Source organism: Phanerochaete carnosa, assembly GCF_000300595.1.
Source record: "Phanerochaete carnosa HHB-10118-sp unplaced genomic scaffold PHACAscaffold_9, whole genome shotgun sequence".
NCBI classification, from domain to species: domain Eukaryota; kingdom Fungi; phylum Basidiomycota; class Agaricomycetes; order Polyporales; family Phanerochaetaceae; genus Phanerochaete; species Phanerochaete carnosa.
Genome location: NW_006767636.1, coordinates 24,245 through 45,903, shown reverse-complemented (window position 1 = coordinate 45,903; position 21,659 = coordinate 24,245). Strand labels below are relative to the sequence as shown.

At 50.9% G+C, this 21,659-nt stretch overlaps 7 protein-coding genes across 7 annotated transcripts; 4 read left to right on the top strand and 3 right to left on the bottom strand.

Annotated features, from left to right (window-relative positions):
* Positions 1-415: 415 nt before the first annotated feature.
* Positions 416-2,120, top strand: PHACADRAFT_261628 (uncharacterized protein). The gene is made up of 3 exons (XM_007399229.1): positions 416-700; positions 929-1,112; positions 1,168-2,120. The coding sequence occupies exons 1-3, from the start codon at positions 446-448 to the stop codon at positions 1,839-1,841; spliced, it is 1,113 nt and encodes a 370-aa protein (XP_007399291.1). The 5' UTR covers positions 416-445; the 3' UTR covers positions 1,842-2,120.
* A 3,333-nt stretch (positions 2,121-5,453) lies between these two features.
* On the bottom strand, positions 5,454-7,053 carry PHACADRAFT_31337 (uncharacterized protein; the record flags this gene model as incomplete). The annotated part of the gene is made up of 7 exons (XM_007399187.1): positions 5,454-6,075; positions 6,123-6,169; positions 6,219-6,328; positions 6,378-6,563; positions 6,676-6,746; positions 6,797-6,904; positions 6,953-7,053. The coding sequence occupies 7 exons, from the start codon at positions 7,051-7,053 to the stop codon at positions 5,454-5,456; spliced, it is 1,245 nt and encodes a 414-aa protein (XP_007399249.1).
* Positions 7,054-7,969: 916 nt separating this feature from the next.
* PHACADRAFT_176908 (uncharacterized protein) lies at positions 7,970-9,990 on the bottom strand (the record flags this gene model as incomplete). Its single annotated transcript, XM_007399228.1, has 6 exons — positions 7,970-8,441; positions 8,500-8,639; positions 8,696-9,593; positions 9,644-9,668; positions 9,722-9,761; positions 9,926-9,990. The coding sequence occupies 6 exons, from the start codon at positions 9,988-9,990 to the stop codon at positions 8,383-8,385; spliced, it is 1,227 nt and encodes a 408-aa protein (XP_007399290.1). The 3' UTR covers positions 7,970-8,382.
* A 327-nt stretch (positions 9,991-10,317) lies between these two features.
* PHACADRAFT_102067 (uncharacterized protein) lies at positions 10,318-11,564 on the top strand (the record flags this gene model as incomplete). Its single annotated transcript, XM_007399227.1, has 6 exons — positions 10,318-10,419; positions 10,466-10,517; positions 10,580-10,894; positions 10,930-10,999; positions 11,054-11,320; positions 11,381-11,564. Coding segments are annotated over 6 exons (990 nt in total), but the record flags the coding sequence as incomplete, so codon positions are not given.
* Positions 11,565-11,991: 427 nt separating this feature from the next.
* PHACADRAFT_127059 (uncharacterized protein) lies at positions 11,992-14,641 on the top strand. Its single transcript, XM_007399226.1, has 4 exons — positions 11,992-12,290; positions 12,353-12,920; positions 12,974-13,950; positions 14,001-14,641. The coding sequence occupies exons 1-4, from the start codon at positions 12,093-12,095 to the stop codon at positions 14,478-14,480; spliced, it is 2,223 nt and encodes a 740-aa protein (XP_007399288.1). The 5' UTR covers positions 11,992-12,092; the 3' UTR covers positions 14,481-14,641.
* Positions 14,642-15,285: 644 nt separating this feature from the next.
* On the bottom strand, positions 15,286-17,480 carry PHACADRAFT_261616 (uncharacterized protein). The gene is made up of 4 exons (XM_007399225.1): positions 17,069-17,480; positions 16,853-16,981; positions 16,432-16,795; positions 15,286-16,379 (listed from the first exon to the last, which is right to left on the bottom strand). The coding sequence occupies exons 2-4, from the start codon at positions 16,930-16,932 to the stop codon at positions 15,489-15,491; spliced, it is 1,335 nt and encodes a 444-aa protein (XP_007399287.1). The 5' UTR covers positions 16,933-16,981; positions 17,069-17,480; the 3' UTR covers positions 15,286-15,488.
* Positions 17,481-17,625: 145 nt separating this feature from the next.
* Positions 17,626-19,004, top strand: PHACADRAFT_212117 (uncharacterized protein; the record flags this gene model as incomplete). Its single annotated transcript, XM_007399224.1, has 4 exons — positions 17,626-17,710; positions 17,811-18,092; positions 18,142-18,663; positions 18,731-19,004. The coding sequence occupies 4 exons, from the start codon at positions 17,626-17,628 to the stop codon at positions 18,745-18,747; spliced, it is 906 nt and encodes a 301-aa protein (XP_007399286.1). The 3' UTR covers positions 18,748-19,004.
* Between the last annotated feature and the right edge of the window lie 2,655 nt (positions 19,005-21,659).

Below are 21,659 nucleotides of genomic sequence, written 5' to 3'. Positions count from 1 at the left end.
AAGTGAGGTGGCATTCCCGCGCGCCTTAGAAGCTTTCGGAGGCACACAAGGTTGGAGTTATCACGACTTGATCATGGATGGCAGTGCAGCCTGCGAACGTCTTCTCAACGTTCTGAGTCCATTCACAGGCTTGGAGAGGTGTCTCTGGGAGGGATTTGTCGGGTGTTGAGGTAATGAAGCAGCAACGCTAGCAATATAGCAAGGTAAGATGTCCGTGTTCTGCAACTGCGGCAACCCTGACGGGGAACATGGATGGCGGTGCCTGTGAGGAGAGGCGGGATGGGAACAGTAGAAGCACTGATGGAAATAGCCATAAAGGGAAATTCTCGGCGCTCGATGGGTGTTTCATCGCTTTAGTCTGTGCTCATAACATCTTCGCCCTCGTCTTCATCTCTCCTCGTCCCTCCTCTCACCCTCATAACCCGCTACCGCTACTGGCCCTGCGATGTCCGACCCTTCCCAAGAACTACCTCCGTCCCTCAACCTCCCAGCTCATCTCTCGGCACACAAATACTTCTTCGTTTGTACCCTCACCGTCGCCGCCTGGGACACTCTCGTACTCTCCCCACGATCATGGCGTCTCCTTCGTACTAAGGAGTGGCCGTTCCTCAAGATCGCTTACCACTTCCTGCGGGTATTCATGCCACTCGAGTTCACCGTTGTCGGAGTGGCATTCTTTGATACCAAGTGGTCCCTCGAGGTAAGTTTTCTCTCAACTCTGCCATCGGATCTTTTGTCTGCGAGCATCTGCGCGTGGTGTACCACCTTGTCCGTGTCCAATATCGTGGTAGGCGACGACACTTCCGTTATCGGTCGGTGTCTATAGGCGCCTCCGTGGCACCGGCCATGCCGTGTTCCACGGCATCATGATTCTGCCGCCGAGACACATTAGCAGTGGAGTGGTACTGATCCTTCTCTTGTTCTCTAGACCTGTTCCCACTTCTTCCTTTTCGAGCCCATCTGCACCGCGATACTGCTTGCGGTTTGTTCGGCCGTTCACGTTATTCGCATCCATGCCATCTACGACAAGTCTCGCAACGTGCTTACCGTCATGGGCGGTCTTTTCGCTCTTCAAATCATAGTAACGGCCATCTGCTGCGGCTTCTATCAAGGTAAGCTGACATAGCTGGTAGTCATAACCCGAAGACTGATTTACACACCATTTAGTGACACCGCTCGAGGTTGGTCAGGGTTGCATCGCGTCGCCCAAGCACAACTGGGTTGGCCTCTATTGGCTCTCCGCCACCCTCCTGTACACCGCTTCCCTCGTTCTCGCGCTCCGGCGCTCCTTCCGTTCTTTGAAAGACAAGCCAATCTCTTATTGGAAGCTTATGCTCCGTGACGGTTTGAACCTCTACGCCGCTATCTGGGCCGTCAACATGGTCAACATGCTCTTCTGGTTTATTGTCAAGCCTACCGGCCCCGATGACCCCATCCGTGTCATTGTCACGAGCATGGCCGCAGTTCTAACCACCTCGATGACACTCCGCATCATCCTCGCTGTCCGCGGTTCGCTCGCCAAGGGCGGCGCCTTCGCAGGACGTTCCGGTCATGCACAGTCGCACCCATCCACCCACGTCGTCTCGCGTCCAGCGCCGCAGAGTGGCCCCATTCTTAGCTTGCAGCACCCACAGCAGCAAACGTACACTGTCGGTCTTGCTGCGGAGCCCAAGGCTCACGACTGGACGGACGACAAGGAAAGCGAGCAGATTGCGGAGGTCAAGGGAGACGACGTGTACCCTATCGAAGAGGGCGGTACCCCTACGCAGGAGGAGGGTCCCAAGGGCGTGAAGATCACTATCGACACTGAGACGGACTACGAGGGCTTTGCTAAGAAGTAAGATATACGCACTCGAGACCAGGGTATCAATGATCTCTCTCTCATCCTTAATATCCTCTCACGTGAAATTGAGCCCGCTTCAGCGTTCTTTGTCATGTTCTGGTATTTATAGCACGGTTTATGTTCATAACCCTCACGTTAACTTGATTGCTGGATCCACTCTCCGTGCGCTGTTATAGTTTACTGTTCTATTCGTCGGTCTTGGCTTCTTGACCTGTAGGTGCTTGGTGATGGCATGTACCTTCTAGATCTATTTCCGTATGACTATTTACGTTGATGAGGGACTCATGATGCGCAGCGTCTCACGGTGAATGCCTCAGGGAGTGGTTTAGTGAAGAGTAAAGCTCTGCTTGCAGTTGCAAGAAACGCTACATCTGAGATCAATCGGGGTAGGTTCCAACAAGCAAGTGTTGTGGCGCAGCTTGGTTGGTCTCCGTTCGATTAGTAGTAGGATACACCTGTGCACGAGTAGCTGCGTCTTTATTTAGAACGACACCTATCCCAAGTATCCGTCTGAAGATATCGCCCAAGCGCGTTGATACTCTATCAACGCTGCAAGTATTGTACACATGATCGCCGACCTGGCGAGACAATGGAGCATAGAATGTCTGGATCAGCACCTATGCCTTCGCAGGCCCCGATGTTGAGTTGTGGTTTTGTTGCCGTGAAATGACGCAGCTGAAGGCTCCCATCGCGGTCTAGAGGCGAACACTTCTCCAGGGCCGACAGCGCCCAGTAATTCGATATAGGATATCTGCATGTCCAGGGTCATCTCAAGGTCGGACAGCCATTGTACTCCTGCCCAAGACCTGCGATGAGACGCCGGTAGGAATCCGAGTCGTCGAGGCCGTTGCGCGGGATTGAGCAGTGGCCAATCATACGCCACGGAGGCGGTACCCGGTACGTCAATCTGTTGACTATCTCAAGAACAGGGTACTTGATGCCAGTGCGGTACTCTTTTATTAGAATCACATCTGGAAAGCCTTCTGCAATAACGCGTCCTCGTCGCATACAATTTGCATCCTGCTCCTGGAATCCGGCGCCACGGTCTCTTCTGCAGGCCCTTCACGACTCCCGCACTCACGAACTCCGGTTCGGACGGCGGGGGAACACAACCTGTTTGGTCCAATAGGTTGTGCTGTGCGGTTTCGGTTGAAATGCCAGCCGTGTTACCTGTCATGAAACTGTCCGCGTCGGATATCATGGTACTCTTGGCACTCTACCTCCGAGAGGGTCCGTATGTGCTCTTGCAGGGTTCTGCACGTCGCTGCCATGGCAGCGATGTTTGTTCGGTAAGAGTGTGCTTCAATTGACAGCTGCACTTGTAGCGCGTCGATCTGCCGTTTCAAGCCGGAATCATGTAGACCATCTCTTGCCAGCCACGTGAGACGTGCAGAGAAGACTTACTCCAGATTTGACCTTCCTGATAGTAGTCCGACCTAAGACAAACCCCGCCATCTCGTTGAGACTTGCTGCTGTAAACACCGGAAGCGCAATGAGAAGTGCTGTTTGCATTGCCCTTACGACGAGTACATGCTGCGTTGAATTACCGGTAGCGAGCCATAGCAATTACGGTTGCAGAGGTGTCCCAAGCACAATTGATCTAGACATCTTTGTCGCGCGGGTAACAGCAAGGCTATACAGACTCGCACGATACTTACACGAGCGGGGTATAGAACAAGTGTTCTGGGCTTAGAGCGATGAGACTAGACTGCTATACGTAAACCACATGCTAGACATCTCCTGAGCTCACAACAAGTCGGACCGATGTATCGAAGACCGCGACAAGATACCACTATCCAAACACCTACTTGTACGTAGCAAAGGAAATACAAAAATAGGTGAGCTGCAGAACTTCCAGTAAACCATTCTCAGCTGGAGGCCCGGAGAAACAAGTCTACGACGACAACATCAGCGTACACTAGATAATAGCCTACGACTCTATCCTGGTGTTGAAACGGCGCTGGTCTTGGTTCATGATAGGCCAGTGCCACAGAATACCACGTCCATAAGTCTATCTGAATAGGTGCCTAATTTCGCTCCGGCATCGTTCCTCGCTCACCTAGGGACGATAAAGTTCCATCGTGAAGTGCTTTGCAAGTATGTTGCTGGGTCTACGGTCGAGAGCAACACGCCTGGGTGATGTGTACTGCGGGAGCTGTAGAGCGCGATCTAGCTTTTTCAGCGCTGTTGAGCGGCCGGAAGTGGTATAAGTTGGGTGCCTCTCGAGGCAGATATAGAGGTCATAGAGAAAGGTGCAAGACGGTGCTGAGAAAAGGCGCGCTGTATCTACTAATGGTGGTGAATGATCCGGAATGAACAAATGTAGAGTGCGCAAGTGGGATATAGTGAACAACGCGCCACTAACTGAGGTCCCCCTGTGAGCGCATTACACCAGTACGCAACCAGATGCACTTACTCGCGCTGGGATAGAGATCTGGCGAGAACTTGAGCGCCGCGAACATAAGACTGTCGACGCTGGATCGATGGATGGATTCCACTGACGCCATGACCCGGTCTGTAGGAACCGACATCCCGCTGAAATTTTGCGACTGTGAGAGTGCTGGCAGCTCCCGATTGCACGAGCTAGGCAAACAAGGCTGTCTTCCGAGTATCCAATACCCACTCTTCGTTGGTCTCAATGAAGAGAGTGGAAAGGCGTACAAGAGTTTGACGTGGGTGTGTGAAGGGGCTACCGGAACTAAATCTAGGGACCCAGAGCGTCTTGAAGGTACTTGAGCTGCGTTAGGGACGATAGCATCTGAGTGACATCCCCTACCGAATGGAAGGTAACATTTCTTGACGACGAATGAAGTAAGAGAGCGGTGCTGGCGAATCATGACACGAAAGGCAGGAGTGATGTAGAGGCCGCCATCCCGTAAACACAGATGCTTGAGCTTGGGAGCCAAGGTGGCAGGCTGGTGTGAGACAAGGTGTAGTCGGGGGACGTCGCGCCGAGCTTGGCTTCCTGTGATGTCATGAACGAAGGTCCGCGGGGACGAATTGCTCTGCAGCATTTTACTGATCATCCCGATCGTCCTGTGGGCCGCAAGCCACTGCCGCTGAGGTGGAAGATGATGAGCCTTACATCCGCAGTGACCATTTTGAATACTTACCACAAAAAAACACAAGTCGCGAAGGAGCTTGTGAATCGCTCCTATTGCCAGGCCTCGTCTTATAAACCTCCTAGCTTGGCGATGCTTCAAGGTTTCGCGATCAGGAAGCATGTGCTCTGGTTTCACCAGTGCAAGCCCCGCTGGAGCCGCGCATGCGCCGTGGCTAAGCCTAGTATCACAGATTATTTTAATCATGGAAGAATACTGCAGCATGTCTATCACGACAAGCATGCTCGGCTCAATGGGTCAAATGAGCGCGTTACGGACATAGTAATATCGCAGAAGACTCACACCGATGCCAGAACCGCATGGTTCCTGAACTAGCTGGGGATTATCCTCTGCACAGACATCGCTATGTTGCATGTGTGTATCCTGAGAGTTTGGGATAACGCATTGCGCTTCGGCACTGCGCAGATACTTAGCTGGGTTAATACGCGATCGCATCCCACGATATTTCCTGAGAGGCAATCAATGTCCTGAACCCGTATCGATAGCTATCATTCGCCCAGTACACGCAGCAGACTATCGCGCATATTTTCGTCGAGTCCTTTACCAATGAACACCAGCTTTCCCGCTTCCAAGCCTAAATCGGATTCGTCGACAGCGGGCGAGATCTCGTACAGGCTCCGCACACCCTGCAAGACGTAAGTGGTGCCTGCTGAGGTCTGAAAAATACCTTTGCAGCGTAAGACGGTAATGCGCTGCGACATCGAAACGGAATCTTCCGGTAAACGGCCGTCCCAGAGAAGCGTTCGAATCCATTCATCTATGCGGTCGAAAGTTTCCTGTGGGAGCACGGGTACCGAGACCTGCAGACTCGAGATTCCGCGCAGTTCGTAATGATGGGGGTGCTTGTGCTTAGTACCCTTGCAACACCCGTCACAAGGCTCGCTTGGATGATGTTCTGTGTGGGCAGGGCAATCTGCCACGAGAGACCTCGACTTTGATGCGTAAGCATCAATACCCATAATGTGCTTCAAATCGATGTTCCCCTGCGCTGTTCGATGGATGATCGCAGCCGGATTGACCTGAGCCATAAGCTGTTCAAGTTCTGTGGCTCGTGCAGGCGTCACCAAATCGGCCTTGTTCAGCAGGAGAACGTCCGCGCAGGCAATTTGTCTGAGCAGGTATCAGCCCGTGTATGAGATCTGCGGTACACGACAAACCTCAAACTTTCGCCAATGCCATCCACGGAGTGATCCTCTTCCATTTGCTGCGCATGCGGTCAGCAGATGCACCATGTAACGTAACAGGATGCTTACTTGGCGGCCGAATACGGCATCCACCATGCATACAACCCCGTCAAGATGTATGTACTGGCCGAGGCCCGCAGAAAACTCTTCGTTTTGCCAAAACAGGGACGCAATTGGACCTAGGCGATTATTAGCAAGTTCCAGCTGGTAGCAGGCATTCGACCGGACCTGGATCGGCTAGACCAGTAGTCTCAAGCAAGATATGGTCGAACGCGCCTTTCCTTTGCATGAGTTTCTCGATAGCAGCGACACCAGAATCTTTGATACTGCAGCAAAGACAGCCGTTAGCGAGTTCAAGGATCTCTTCCGACGTCTCCGTAGAGTCATTTGCCGAAGAGACATTGATGGTCTTGGCTGGAGTCCTTGCAGTCAGTCAAGACGGAGAACCAATTCTTTGGCATTTCGAACCTTCGATGTCCTAAATAACTTAAGTGCACTTTTCTGGAGCTTTAGAAGGCATTGATACCCACAGCGGTGTCTCCAAAATCGTTCATTATCACAGCTATCCGGTAGCCATGTCTCTCGGAAAGAATACGTCTGCTTTAGAATGAGTTCAAGATAAAAGCAAGGAATTCGCTGGAGCGCACCGAATAAGAGTCGACTTTCCAGCCCCCAGGAAGCCGCATATGATGGTAAGAGGTACTGTCTTGTCCTGGTTGCGAAGTACAACAGCTTCGTCTGTCTCAATGAGGGTCCTAGAACACCATCAGTAGCCACCAACAAGTGTGAGCGATCCAACATACGGGATATCATCTCCGTCCATGATCACAAACAGCCGTGTAGTTGTAGTATGCTGTAGAGGCGGAGGAAGAAGGCGCTCGCCGCTGATGAACGCGTCCTCCATCGACGCGCGTGGCGAGCCTATGCCACAAGCGCACGCCGGCACTTCCTTCCTGATTCTCACCTCGCCTCCAGCCCGTGGGCCATATACCCCCATAGCTTCACCAACTTGTCTCAGATTAGCTCTAGACAAGTAGCGCACACAATGCAGACCGCCTCAGACCCCAACCAGCAGCAATTTACCCCAGACCAGCTCCGCGATCTCATCCAAGGACCGGGTGAGGAATGGACGTGCGTCGTGCTTGGGCCGTGTGTGGCGTCGGTACGCTTACGATCCCAGGACAGGTATGAAATGCGTAGGCAATGCCAGGAAATTCTCCCGGGGCTCTTGCTTGGACCGATGCAAGCCTCCAAAGACCCGGACACGCTCAAGTCGCTTGGGGTCACCCACATGTACGCTCGGGAACGATTTTATTCCTCTGTGTGTGTGTGTGTGTGTGTGATCGTATTTTCACAGAGTGTGTATACGGGATGCTAAAGAAGCCTTCTCCGTGCGCCCACGGTTTCCGGACCAGTTCCACTATCTCGTGCTCGACGTCCAAGACAGCGAAGAGCAGAATCTCATCAGACTTTTCCCCCAGTATGCCTGCCTTCTGCTATCCCAAATAAACTCAATACCCATCCTAGCCTGTATTAGAGCAAACCAATTCATTGATCAAGCTATCATACAGGGTGGACGCGTGCTTGTCCACTGTAACGGTACGCCCCTCAGGAGGCTTCCTGTCCCGCACCCTGCTGAACAAAATACAGGCGGTATAAGCCTGTCACCCGCATTTGTTGTAATGTATGTCATGCAACGCCTACAGATCACATGGGAAGACGCGCTGCATATGGTGCAGAACAGGCGGTATTGCATTTCACCGAACGGAGGTTTCTTGACGCAGATCAAGGTGCGCCTTCAGTATGACTGACCTGTCCTGACAAGCTAATAGTGACCTGGTGTAGGAGTACGAATCAATATATAAAGCAAGTCTCGCAGTGCGAAGCTTTCCGCAGCAAGGCAGTGCGAATACGCGGAGGAAGCGTGCAGATGACAGTGACGAGGAAGAATCAGCTCGGTACGTTCTAACTATTTGTCACTAAAAAGTTGCGGCTATAACTTATTTTGAAGCGTCGAGGATCGTAAACGGCAGTTAGTCGATGACGATGACGATGCGATGGAGATGTGATATTTTACCATCTGGTACCACTATCTTCTGTTTCCAATATCAGTATTGGGTTCTGGCCTCTGTACTCAGCCACTCTTAACTTATACGCTTTGTATGATGTAGCTTGCACATTTGGCTCTAGTATTATGGTATATTAAGCGTGACGTACGTCGCTATCTTGCCGTCTAAATGCTTTTGATCTTAGCTTTCTCCTTCTCCTGTATGACGCGCTTCGCGTGGACGTCTGTGGGAGCCATCATGCTCAGGAGGTTCGGTGCACTGATTACTTTCAAAGAACATACCTCTACGCTTCACCCATGCCTCAACCGAGATTCCTGCAAACACCACTGCCGTTCCGGCCCACTGGCCAGGTGTGAGTTTGTGGTTGTACACCACAACAGAGAGGAGCATCGTAAACAGCTTCCTTGTCAGCGTGATCGTCCTGTAAAGTGTCGTCAGGATATATTATCCCGGTACAAATAATGGTCATGCGCATACACGAGTGTCAGCGACCCAAAATGCTGCAGCGTCTCGAATATGAAGAGCTGTCCCAGCGCGCCAGTAACGGAGAACTGAACGAGCGGTACGACGATGGACGGGTGATCGCGTATGAATGCCAGCGCGCCTTCAAGCTCGGTGCGACTATGCGATGGGTGCAGTACGGGAATGTAGGGCAAAGGTAGCACAGAGATGAGGGACGTGAGCAATGTACAGAAGAGGTTGATCCAAAGCATCATCTGCTGTCCAGAGACGCGGAACCGAGAAAAAATCTCGTCCTGCGTGGAATTTGTCGCACCGTCGATGGCAAGGTTGATGAGCAGGTATGTGATACCGATAAGTTGTGTGTACATGGAAAGCGGTGTGTCGCCAGCCTTGGATTTGGATGGCTTCTCTTTGCCGAACCCCATAAACATCGTGATACCAAGTGTGACCATTGCGACGACTAGGTACTTGTGAGGCGCGAACTTGCGACGATAAAGCAGCACGTTCATGATCATGACAGGCACGAGTTTGCAGGACTTGCCGAGGACCATTGCGGGGTAAGTGATGTACGATAGGGCGGCGAAGCCGAAAGGCGCGGCAGAGGTGATGAAAACGGCACACTGAAAGTAACGCAGCAGGAGAGACCTGGTCGAATAGCGAGAGTCGGGTCGGCTAGAGCGGGTATGTCCGTTTGTCTTTGCGTCTCCGTTTGGCTTCACACTCGCGTTTGCGTGATTTGCCGGCTGAGTATCGAGACCAAGCAGCTGCACAAGGGGCTGTCCAGATTTCCGGAGGAAGAGGAGGTAAAAAATGGCAGATAATGAGCTCATCGCGCTCTGGCATGTGCTCATGAAGAGAGGAGACTTGAACTTTTCTTTCGAGCCGTCAACTATTGATTCAAAAGGAACTGAGACTGTACGGTATGAGCAATGACGAGATAAGCATAAAGTTATGTAAACTCACGTCTCTCTTGAGCTATCGCCCATATCTAGGAGGCACTCAATGAGCCCGTGACAGATGAGACAATACCCTGGCACTGACGAGAAACATAGAGTAGACGCCTAAAACGCATAGTCCCAACCTACACCACGTGTGAGCAGCAAAGAAAAGCTATGGTTACATTGCGCACCGTATGAGCGACATCCTATGTGCGAGGGGGAAGACGGACGGTCGTGGACGGACGAGAGAACGTGTATCTTGGGCCGGGATACGTGTCAGTATAGAAAATAGGCGTCTATATCGTACCGATCGACATGAGACGCGACCAAAGAAGCACGTGACCTACGGCGGTAGCAAGTGCTGCTCGCCATCGCGAGATCGTTTGCCGAAGAACCAGAATCGTGAGCTTTACTGAATGCTCACTGACATACCCAGCCATAGCTGCGCTTTTATCGGCTGCCCTGTTATCATCATTATGAGCACACCTCGGCGGCGGGCAGCAAGGTCCAAGGATAGTGCTGAGACTCAGCTGAACAGCGACAAAGTCCCGCTAAACAGCCCTGGTCAGCACATGCTTATATCCATTGGATTTCCACTTGCTCATCACAGACGCAGCACGAAAGAATCCGCGGTTTCGCCGGATCCTCCTAGCAACCTTGGTCATTATTTCACTATGTATCTACGTTTACTGCAAGGCCTTTCTCTTTCACAAGTGGCAGCCGGAAGAACAACACGTACCATTCACAGTAGTGGACATCCCCGGTAAAGGCAAAGGGGCAGTTGCTACACGAGACATACCGGTGTGTATTGAATGCGAATGCTCGCTTAATTGCTAATTGTATTCAGCAAGGAGAGTTGATTTTCCGAGAAAGGCCTCTCTTCATATTGCCAGCACAAGGTACGCCTGCCGGCTCCTAACCGCCGTTGCTGGACTTATGCTACTCATAGTGTCTGTCCGAGGGTCTCCAGGCTCCGTGATCCTGTCCGCGCTCGCGAGCCTTTCCCCGCGTCAGCACGATGCATTTTACAACCTCTCATATGTCAATTTTCCTGATCACGTTGTCCCCAACATGCCATCATACCACGAGGAGATGGCTCTGGCCATCTTCCAAACCAACGGCATCTCCGCTGCAGATGACGGCGTGGGACTCTTCCCCTCGACTGCACGCCTCAACCATGGCTGCTCCGGAGCGTTCAACGCAGTTTACAACTGGCGTCCGTCTGAAGCTACTTTGGTAGTCCATGCACTTAAAAACATTAAAGAAGGCGAAGTGAGTCTCGGGCTCCTACACAGCTTGTGCAGGCTAAAGGGACCGATCGTGCATCCCAGGAACTGCTGACCACATATCTCGATACCAAGCGATCGCGGGACTCCAGAAGGTGGGATCGTAAACGCGCACTGCGGAATTTACTAATGAATACACCTTGGTGCAGGGAGATCCTTCGTGCTCACTACGGATTCACATGCCAGTGCAGCGTCTGTTCACTACCCGATGGCGAGTCCGAAAGGTCAGATGACCGGCTCCGGAAGATGGTAGAACTCTACGCGCGGCTGAGAACATGGCAAAACGGCTCGCTGAGCGGTAAGCAAGCTATCGACATCGTGCGGCAGATATGGGCCATCGGAGAACAAGAAGGCTACTGGAGCGAGCGCGGACAGCTCGCATATGACGCTACCTGGGTTGCGGCCGCGCACGCCGAGTAAGTCATCATTACTCTGACGGCGGCGCGCCTTCAATTTGACAAACGGCTCCTACATAGCCGGCAGGCGACGCGCGCATGGGCTAAGCTCGCAAAAAAGTGGTACGCGATTGAGCTTGGGCCGGACAGCGAGCATGCGAGAAAAATAGACGAGGTAGTCACTGACCCTGAAAGCCTGAGGTACAAGATGAGTACGACGAGGAGACCTGAGAACGTGGGGCTCCCCGATACGCGGTTGGGCTGACGTTGCGACGAGTGTCTTGGGTGAATCATGTTTGTTACGCTAGTCACGGAGTACCACAAGGGATTTACAGCGACTCCAAGAGGGTCCCGAGTGAACACGGGAAAGCAGTGCTTTGACACGACAGGCACTGCGTTCGGCGCCGGGTTGAAGTGCGCACTCACGGCCGGCGGCCGACACAGGCACACGCACTGCGCGCCGCTGCAACAATGCAGGCGACAAGGAGCAAGGCGAGCGAAAAGCTGAACGTAGTGGAAACGAAGGCCGCATCGCTTCGTGTGTTTGTTTCAGAATGCGAGAGATGAAACAAAGGTTTTATCTCCACAGACGGAGGGAGAGTTAGAGCGAGGACAAAGCTGTGCTGACTAAGCGCTTATTGTGGATGGAACCATTTCTGGCGCGGATACTCAGGCTCTCCCACATTTATATCTTAATCCCCATCCCCATCCTCCTCGCCTTCCTTTCCTTCGTTGTTCACTGCTTTCGACGTTCTCGCCCTTGGTCAGACTTCTATCTACTTCTGTCGGCACAATGGCCGCCTCTTCGTCTGCGGACGTCATCGTTCTGTCCGTCGGCATCGTCCTCGCTGCGCTCTATCTCTTCCGCGAGCAGCTCTTTGCTGCGTCAAAGCCCAAGTCTGTCCAGGTACCCTCGTCAAAAGCTTCCGCCGCTACTGCTGCTTCCGGCAATGGAAATCCTAGAGATTTTGTCGCAAAGATGAAAGAAGGGGTACGCTTCCTGCTATCTTCGAACCTTGTCACCCGTGCTGATCCCATGCCACGTATCATTAGAAAAAGCGCATCGTCATCTTCTACGGCTCTCAAACTGGCACTGCGGAAGAGTACGCTATTCGTCTCGCGAAGGAGGCAAAGTCCAAGTTCGGTCTGGCCTCGCTCGTATGTGACCCCGAGGAATACGACTTCGAGAACCTTGACCAGATTCCTGAGGACTGCTGCGTCTTCTTCGTCGTGGCTACTTACGGTGAGGGCGAGCCCACGGACAACGCAGTGCAACTCTGCCAGAACCTGCCGGATGAGTCTTTCGAGTTCTCGAATGGCGAGCACAAGCTTCCCGGTCTTAAGTACGTTATTTTCGGTCTCGGCAACAAGACATACGAGCACTACAACATTATCTCGCGCAATATCGATCGTGACCTGGAGAAGATGGGTGCTACCCGCATTGGCGAACGTGGCGAGGGTGACGACGACAAGAGCATGGAGGAGGATTATCTAGAGTGGAAGGACGGCATGTGGGAGGCATTTGCCAAGGCCATGAACGTAGAGGAAGGCCAGGGCGGCGACTCGCCCGACTTTGCCGTAACCGAAGTCTATGATCACCCGCAGGAGAAGGTCTACCTTGGTATGTCCGTCTCCATACCGCACTTGAACCACTAAATCGACTCGATGACTCAGGCGAGCTGTCTGCTCGGGCTCTCACACGTACCAAGGGCATCCATGATGCAAAGAACCCTTATCCTGCGCCCATCATCGCTGCTAAGGAGCTCTTCGCCCCTGGTGCGGATCGTAACTGCGTCCACATCGAAATTAGTACGGAGGGCTCGGGTATCACTTACCAACATGGAGACCATCTCGGTGTTTGGCCGTCTAATGCGGATAAAGAGGTCGACCGCCTTCTCTACGCTCTCGGGCTGTATGAGAAGAAGGACACCGTCATCAACATCGAGTCGCTCGATCCTGCTCTTGCCAAGGTTCCGTTCCCGGTTCCGTCCACCTATGACACTGTCCTTCGCCACTACATCGACATCAGCGCTCTCACAGGCCGTCAGATTCTGGGTGCGCTTTCGAAGTTTGCGCCGACGCCCGAAGCGGAGTCAACTCTCAAGGACCTGAACGGCAACAAGGAGCGCTATCAGAGTATCGTCGCCAATGGGTGCATGAAGCTCGGCGAGGTCCTTCAGTACGCTGCCGGCAACGACCTCCATGCGGCCCCGAACGCTTCGAACACTACGGCTTGGACTATCCCTTTCGACATCATCGTCTCCTCCATTCCGCGTTTGCAGCCTCGGTTCTATTCGATCTCGTCCAGCCCCAAACTGTACCCGAACTCCATCCACGCTACTGTCGTCGTCTTGAAGTACAAGTCCGATCGGGCTCAACGTGTCGACTCCCGCTGGATTTATGGTGTTGGTTCCAACTTCTTGCTCAACCTCAAATACGCCTCGCACCACAATAAGACGCCGCCTCTCGTCAGCGATGAGTCCAACGAGGAGCCTTCCCTTGTGTCGCATTACCCTACCTATTCTATTGAGGGTCCGCGCGGAGCATACAAGCAGGACGATATTGTAAAGGTTCCCATCCACGTCCGCCGCTCGACGTTCCGTCTGCCGACGAACCCGAAGAGCCCAGTCATTATGATTGGTCCTGGCACGGTACGCATAGTAGATCGTCTGTCGATGTAAAATTCTCATCATGCTCTTAGGGTGTTGCGCCATTCCGCGGTTTCGTTCAGGAACGTGTTGCTATGGCCCGGCGCACTATCGAGAAGAACGGCCCTGAAGGTCTCGCAGATTGGGGACCAATCCGCCTCTACTTCGGCTGCCGCTACTCTAACCAAGACTTTTTGTATAAGGATGAGTGGCCGGAGTACGCCAAGGAGCTCCATGGCAAGTTCGTCATGCGCTGCGCATTTTCCCGTGAGCCGCCGTACAAGCCCGACGGCGGCAAAATCTACGTTCAAGACCTCATATGGGAGGATGCCGAGCAAATTGCGGATGCGATTCTCAACGGCAAGGGTTACGTCTACGTTTGCGGCGATGCAAAGAGCATGAGCAAGAGCGTCGAGGAGACCCTATGCCGCATCCTTGGAGAGGCTAAGGGTGGCTCGGCTGAAGTGGAAGGCGCAGCAGAGCTGAAGCTTCTCAAGGAGCGCAACCGCCTGCTGTTGGATGTCTGGTCATAAATTGGACCACGTATATCGCATGCAATGGGATTTGGCCACTCATAGATGAACTTAACCAGTTATGACGTTGGTCTCTGGGCGTGTGTCACGTACTGTGTAGATTTTATATGCATCAATACCTTACAATAGATTGTAGTTGTCTCTCCGACGAGCGTTCTGCTGTTGGTCCTATACCTATGTGATAGGAGACTGAAGGTAAATGCGCTATCAGGAACCTCGTGGCTCATGCTTGGAGTACGTTCAGGATGGGACATACAACGTGATCTCTAGGTGCACATAATGCGCCACAAGATGGGCGCTAGTTGGGTTGAAAACCTAACCGTCGGGCGGCGAGATCGAACAGGACGTCCACTACCAGATTGCCTGAGCTAATAAATGAACTGTCAGTTCAAGTGAATGCACTCTACTCATTCTGTCATTTATGAGAGCTCTCGTCTCCTGCCCTCTGAGTGCCGCGTGTTTCAGGTCTTTTGTGGCACCGATATCCGAGGATAGACGTAATATGCTTTACATGGGAAGACCCGCTTTGTTGAGTGTCTTTCAGCTACAGATGACGAGGAACCAACCACTGAGTAGTCAATAGTACATAGCCTTGGATGAATTTCCCCGCATGAGATGGCACCGCTGTGGAAATACTCTCTATCTTTGCCCGCCTGAGGATGCTTCAAGCCGTGATTCAAGAGAGGAGGCGGAAGCCATTACTCTAAGCAACTCCAAGCATTCACTCGACGTGGCTTTGTCCTCGACTGATGACATCGCTCTCACCGCTGAGTCGCGGTCTCCTGAACTCGCCAGAAAGTTGCGCAGGGCCATGGAAGTAAAATTTGATACAACTAGCGGACGATGTTAGGGCGAAACAAGCTACAATCTCAAGACTCCGCAAATTATTACGAATATATTAAGAAGAGGCGCGTCGTGGAAGGTCGTGGAAGGTCGTGAGGGTCGTGGATAATCGTAATCGTCGTTAGAAAAGGAAAAGAATGTCGGAGTAAGCTGTCGCATGCAGAGTTACGTCTGTGCCTTTGCTTTTACGTCTGCCCAGAAAGTGTCCCACGGCTTCCTGGGGATAGGTCTCGCGTCTCTGGCAAATGTATTGTCTCGTCCCTCTGGCGGAGCCGCCTGAGTGGTATAAGCGGTAGCTATGCGATCGACGGCGCGGATGAGTGAGGGTGTGGCCGGTATGGAGCTCAAAACAACAGCGCCAGGTGTTGACTCCGCTGCCTGTAGAGGTCTCTCTTGCTGCGATGCCAGATGTGGACTGGATGCGGATCCCCTAGAGCCAATCTGTTGGGAAGGCGTATCTGCGGGTCTCACACCGTAGCGCATCGAATGTCGGCGGAAGAATCCTGGAGTCCAGTGAGGGACATCTCGCGAAGCTCTCTCCCGACTGGCTTCCGTGAGATCTTCCTCATAATCGGAGTATTCGGGTACTTCAGCAAACGTGAGACTGGGAGGCTTGACATCGGTGTAAGAGTTGGTGAGGGTGGCTGAGGACGCAGGGCTGAGAGGACGAAGGACAAAGGGTTTGTTTGTCAACAGCTCGTCTTCTTCTTCGCTTGATGATGACTCGTCGTCACCAGACTGAAACCTGATCGCTCGCTTGGCAGTGTGCATACTCCCATCTCTGGGAATATTTTTCTTTCGAAGGAAGCCTGGCTGAGGCTTGGTACTAGTCAGAGGAATGGGAATGTCGAAGGGTTCTTGTAGGTCCCTTAGCTTCTCTGAAGGACCAGACCGAAGAGGGAGCACCGGCAGCTTTTGATCAGGGGCAATGGGTGCGAAATACCTGTCGCGGCCCAAGAGACGATCGTACAGAGATGCAAATGGTGTGAAATTCCCCGCTCGACTGCCGTCGGTTGGCATGCTGCCTGAATACTTGGCGAGATAATGATCCCACTTCTGATTGAAATTCAGCTCCCCAAAAAAACTTGTGGTATGTGGCGATACTCACTTCGTCTGGGTTCTCTCCGAGCTTGACATGGAGCAGCCAGTCACAAGCAGCACCGGCACAAAACAGTAGAGAGTACGCAGCACTGAGGCCCTTCTCCTGGCTCGTGCCCCAGCCATCGCCATCGCTGACCCATAGCCGCTCCCAGACATTGCCCCATGCAGTGTTGCGGACCAGAATGGCAATAGAGAGAACGAGGCCAAACGAACCTGTTGAGGCGTTCGCAAAACGTAAAGCGATGTCTCGGGTACTGGCAAATGGGAGCAAGGATAAGACTGTCCCGATTACCGTAAACGCAATCGTTATTGCGATACGAGTGATAAGGGACGGGTGAGAGATTACGATGAGGGCAATGGCTAGAGTCGCACTGCGACGCCAGAGCGATTGGTAGGTGTCAATGAAAAGGCAGATGGAGGAGACGCACTATCCCGAAGCAGCCGCAAAGGTCAGAGTAACGTACTTCCATCTTCCAGAAAAGATTGTGCAGCATATTGCAGAGAGCATCCAGATGGAAAGGAAGGCTTTGGGGCCGAGCGGGGACGACAACGTCTTACTGGGGATGAGAAGCGAGAGGAAAGTAGAAAAATGAACTAATTACTGATGAGGTCCGAGAGCGGTCAGCAGGAGAGCAATAGCGTACCTCCAAACGTGAACCCTGAGCAGAGACCTCCAACTCCACTCTGCAGAAAGAGAGACCAAATTGGCCAGAGAGCCTTGGCCTTTGGTCTGGCTTGCTTGTGCGATTCCGCCGGCGGAAAGATACGGGTCCTGTCCAGGGTTACGAATGTGCCAGAAAAGGTTAGGAGTAAGGACAGGAAGAGAAGGGGAAGAACGTAAGCTAAGGCGAACGGCCTCGTAGGGAGCAGCGCGGAGAGCAGTTCATAAGAAGCGTTAGTGGTCATGGCGAGAGGATCAGCAAAAAGTAAGGCCGACACTATGCAGCTGTCGATGGTGCCAGGTTGCGGCGGACTGTAACCTCGGCACTCGTGCGCAGCTGGTCCCCTGGAGAGCGGAGAACGAAGAGCGGATGAATCCCCCGGAGTCGTAGAAGCGAGTAGAGTCCAGGGCGCCAAAGTGACCTCGCCCACGTGGGAGACACCTCTTGGTCCGGGAGGACGCCAGCGCGCACCATCCCATGCTGCGGTCCACGCTCTCTCGACCATCGCTCCTGCGATCCTGCCGCTCGACTCTCAGAGCATGCCATGCTACTCCCGCCACTCTTCTCCTGATTTCCCAGAGGCAGTACTCGTCCTCCCGCGACTCGCAAGTCGCTTTCAGCCAAGTAACAGACAACATACGGCCAGCCACAGAGCTTCCCTCGTCACAAAAGCCCGGCTCAGCCGAGCCAAGTTCTCACACTCCTTCTACACCCCAACGTGCAGCACATCTTCTTGACATTCCCTGCGATGCTCCGCCACCGCAAAGCCAGGAGAACGCACGTTCTTCTTCCGACAGCTCAGCTCAGCTTCCGAAAGTGCTCGGCGTCGAGGAGGTCAAGGAAAAGCTCCGCTCTTGGACAGAGAGTGCTGCCGCCACCATACGAGATAGAGCGGATCGCTACACGGCTGTAGCAGCCACGACGTTCGGGCAGCTTGGACGAGAGTTAAACAAAGTAACGGGCTATGGCGAGATAGAGTCACTCAAGAGACAGGTCGCGGAGCAGGGTGCGTGTACTTGTCTGAGGAAATGCCCGGATATTTATACCTTCCCTAGAGCAGCACATCAAAGCAGCACGAGAGGCTGCCCATGGAGCTAAGACTGCCCTCGAGCAAGCCGTGCAACAGCGCGCCAAATCCCAGCGGGAAGTCAACGACCTGCTGCAGCGCAAATCATCGTGGACAGATGAGGACGTAGGTCGTTTCACGGCCCTGGTCCGTCAGGACCATCTCTACGAGCAATCAGAGGCTTGTGCGAAGGCGAAAGCGTCCCGAACCGAAGAGGAAGTTGAACGAGAATTCACAGAACTCATGCGTGTAATTCTCAACCGATACCACGAGGAACAGGTCTGGTCGGACAAGATCCGCAGCGCGTCGACATACGGGTCCTTGACCGTTCTTGGTCTCAACGTGATCGTTTTCATCCTTGCGATTGTCATTGTAGAGCCATGGAAACGTAGGCGTTTGGCACAGACATTCGAGAAGAAAGTCGAGGAGGTGGCTGTGGAGACTATTGGCACATTTGAAACCAAGTATGGAGAGCTCTCAAAGCAGCTCAAGGATCAGAACATGCTCCTACGTGAGTTTATGGAGGCTATGAGTTATTCACTTCAGCCTTCATCAGCCGATATTGCTTTGCGGGACAGTCAGAAAGAGGAATTAGGCGCAGTTATCTCGGTATCGCCTCACCATAGCTTTAAAATACTGAATATGTCCCATGGGCAGCTGTGGATTGTGGCTGCCGGTGCAACAGCTGCTGGTGCCATAGGCTGGTTAGCAGGCAGTGGGTTTAGATTGTAGTTACAATAGGAATGCTCAAAGTTTTGCTTTGGACTTGCTTTTAGACTTGCTTTTATGGTAATTCAGCATGGCAATACAGTTGACAAGCTCATAATGCATGAGGTTGCCATGCATAAGTTGTTGTGATGCATAGAGTGAAGGTGGCACCAAGTTTGTGTCAGCTATTTATGCATGCATATTTCATGCTGCATAATGCATGTTGTGGAGTGAGGCTCAACACTTCATGAAGGAGCAGGAATCATGGAAGACAACAGCAAGGTGGTGTGGATGATGGTCTCACAACTTCAGTACAGCTTATACAGCTAGCCTGATTGACCAAGTAATATTGTGTTAGTAGAGTAAAGAATACAAGTAACTAGTTGAGCTTACCTAGCCCAATTGACCAAGAGGTCAAGATGGAGGCTAGGTAACAACAAGGTTCTACTATATATACTACTGAGGCTGCACACAGACCAGGCATTATATAAGCTAAAGGTTGCTGGAGTAGTGGGGCAGTGGCATAGAAACAAGGGCCGGTGAGTCATGGCATCTGACATATCTGAACCGACAGAGGTTGGAGGTCCGATGCCAATCAGACTCTGATAGAAGGAAGTCAGCATCAGTGATGTGTTGTCAGACTGATGGAAGTTGGATGTCCGATGTCAATCAGACTTCTGATTGAGACTGTCAGAAGGCTGTATGTGACAGCTTCTATGATAGTGGTGTTTGTGTCAGCACACCAAGCACGCTGATGCGCTATGAGGGTGTGAGAGTAAACTGGTGCTAATACAAGGGTTTGAACACTAATGATGGTAGAGATGTTGTAAAAACCCAGGAAAAATTGTAGAAAATACGGAAAAATTACAGAGCAGGGCTACGCCCACAACACGACCTCTCTCCTATAACTGAGACTCCTGACAAGGTGCAAGTCCTTGAATTTATCAGATTCCCACTCAAGTTCTGCAGCATTCTGGTTGACTGCCAAGACTGAGCTGGAATCAGTATTTTTGTAGATTGGACGAGGCTATGCATGATGTGTGGCGAAGTTGGCAAAGAAGATTTGTCATAGTGCTAAAAGATTTTGGTGATAGAAGTTACAGATTTCAGTGTTCGTGTGGACATCTTTTGCAAGGACCCATTTGTCAGTGCTTTATTTGTAGCCTTTCCATTGGATAAGGTACTGAAGTTGTCAGCAATAGATGTGAGAGTCCAGGATTTTATTGACTTTATATTCTTCTTTCTGTTTGACTACAACAGAGGGGTGAAGGAGGAGGTTTGACTATACCATTGTTGTACCAGGAACTAAGCCGGTTTACGTGAAAGACCAGGCAAATCTTGAGCCAGCTGGGTAATTCAAGGTGATAGTAAAGTTCTCCTACTTTTTTTGTTATAATGAAGGGCCCAAGTTGTCTTGGCCTGAGTTTTACAAGTTTTCTGGTGTATGGCTATATCTTTTGAAGCTAACCAGACTTTGGCTTCAACCAAGAAAGAGTGAAGTGTAGATTTGCTTAACTTATAATCAATCTTCATCTTTTCTTTGGTCTGACAAAAAGCAAATTCAGCTTCTTTATAGATTTGAGCCATTTGATTAAGTCTGTGATTGAGTGCTAGAATACTAGAGTGTATTCTGGCAGGGACAGTAAAATTGAGTTGATATCCGTAGAGTACTTCAAAAGGCAAGTGGTCATTATCAGAGTCTACACAAGAGTTTAATACAAACTCAGCCATTAGTAGCCATTCGTACCAGTCATTTTGACATTGAGAGCAGAACAAGTGGAGGTATTTTCCACTTTGGCATTCTTTTGTTTTATTTTGCCATTGCCATCTAGGTGATAGGCTGTGGTTAAATCTGACTCAATGCTGAGTTGTTTATATAAACTTTGCATAAAGCGGGCAGTATATTGAGGTCCTCTGTCTGAGAAGATTTTGCATGAAATACCGTGGTGTCTGGCCATCTGGAAAAGCTCACAATGTTAATTACTACTAAATAGTGCTAATTAACACTAATTAATATAGTAACATTAATTAACTAATCCTCTCTATTATGCTTACATTTTTGATAGTAAATTAACACTAATGTAGTAATTCATTTATAAACTGTTTATGAGCTGTTTATTAGCTATTCATTTGATATTCATTAACTGTTATTTAGTGTTAATGAACTGTTATTTCTTGTTAATAGGCTGTTATTTCAGTATTCTTAGCCTCAAAATCAACATATCAAACTTAAATTTAATTCTATGCACATTTCTTATGCTATACAACATATTGATAGCTTTATACAAGCATAATATTCAGAAAAAAGAAGGGAAAGAAAATGGCCTCAATGAGAATTGAATCCCAGTCTCAATACTTTCAAGCTATCTATTAGAACATGCACACTTTAACTACTGAGCCATAAAGCTCACATAAACTGTACACTTCAATGTTTCTATATACACTCAGCTAACAACTTACAAATAATTTCTAAGTGCAATCAAGAAGTTTAATATATATTCACACTTCTAGGTTGAAATAGAACTGTTGTTCTTGTATATAATTCTAGATGTACAATATTTGATATAATTGTCATTAGCTAATATAACAATGTTTAATATATACAGTGGCTTTTTGCAATAGATTATTGACCATTGCTTTAACCACTGAATTTGCTGATTAAATAATATGTTGTTAGTAGGCACATAGTAAAAAATAAGGTGCAGAATAAATATAACATTTATAACACAAATACAGTTGTATATAGCTGATTAGCTAGTACTTAGCAAAAAAAACTACTTGCTGTGTCTTGCAATAGAA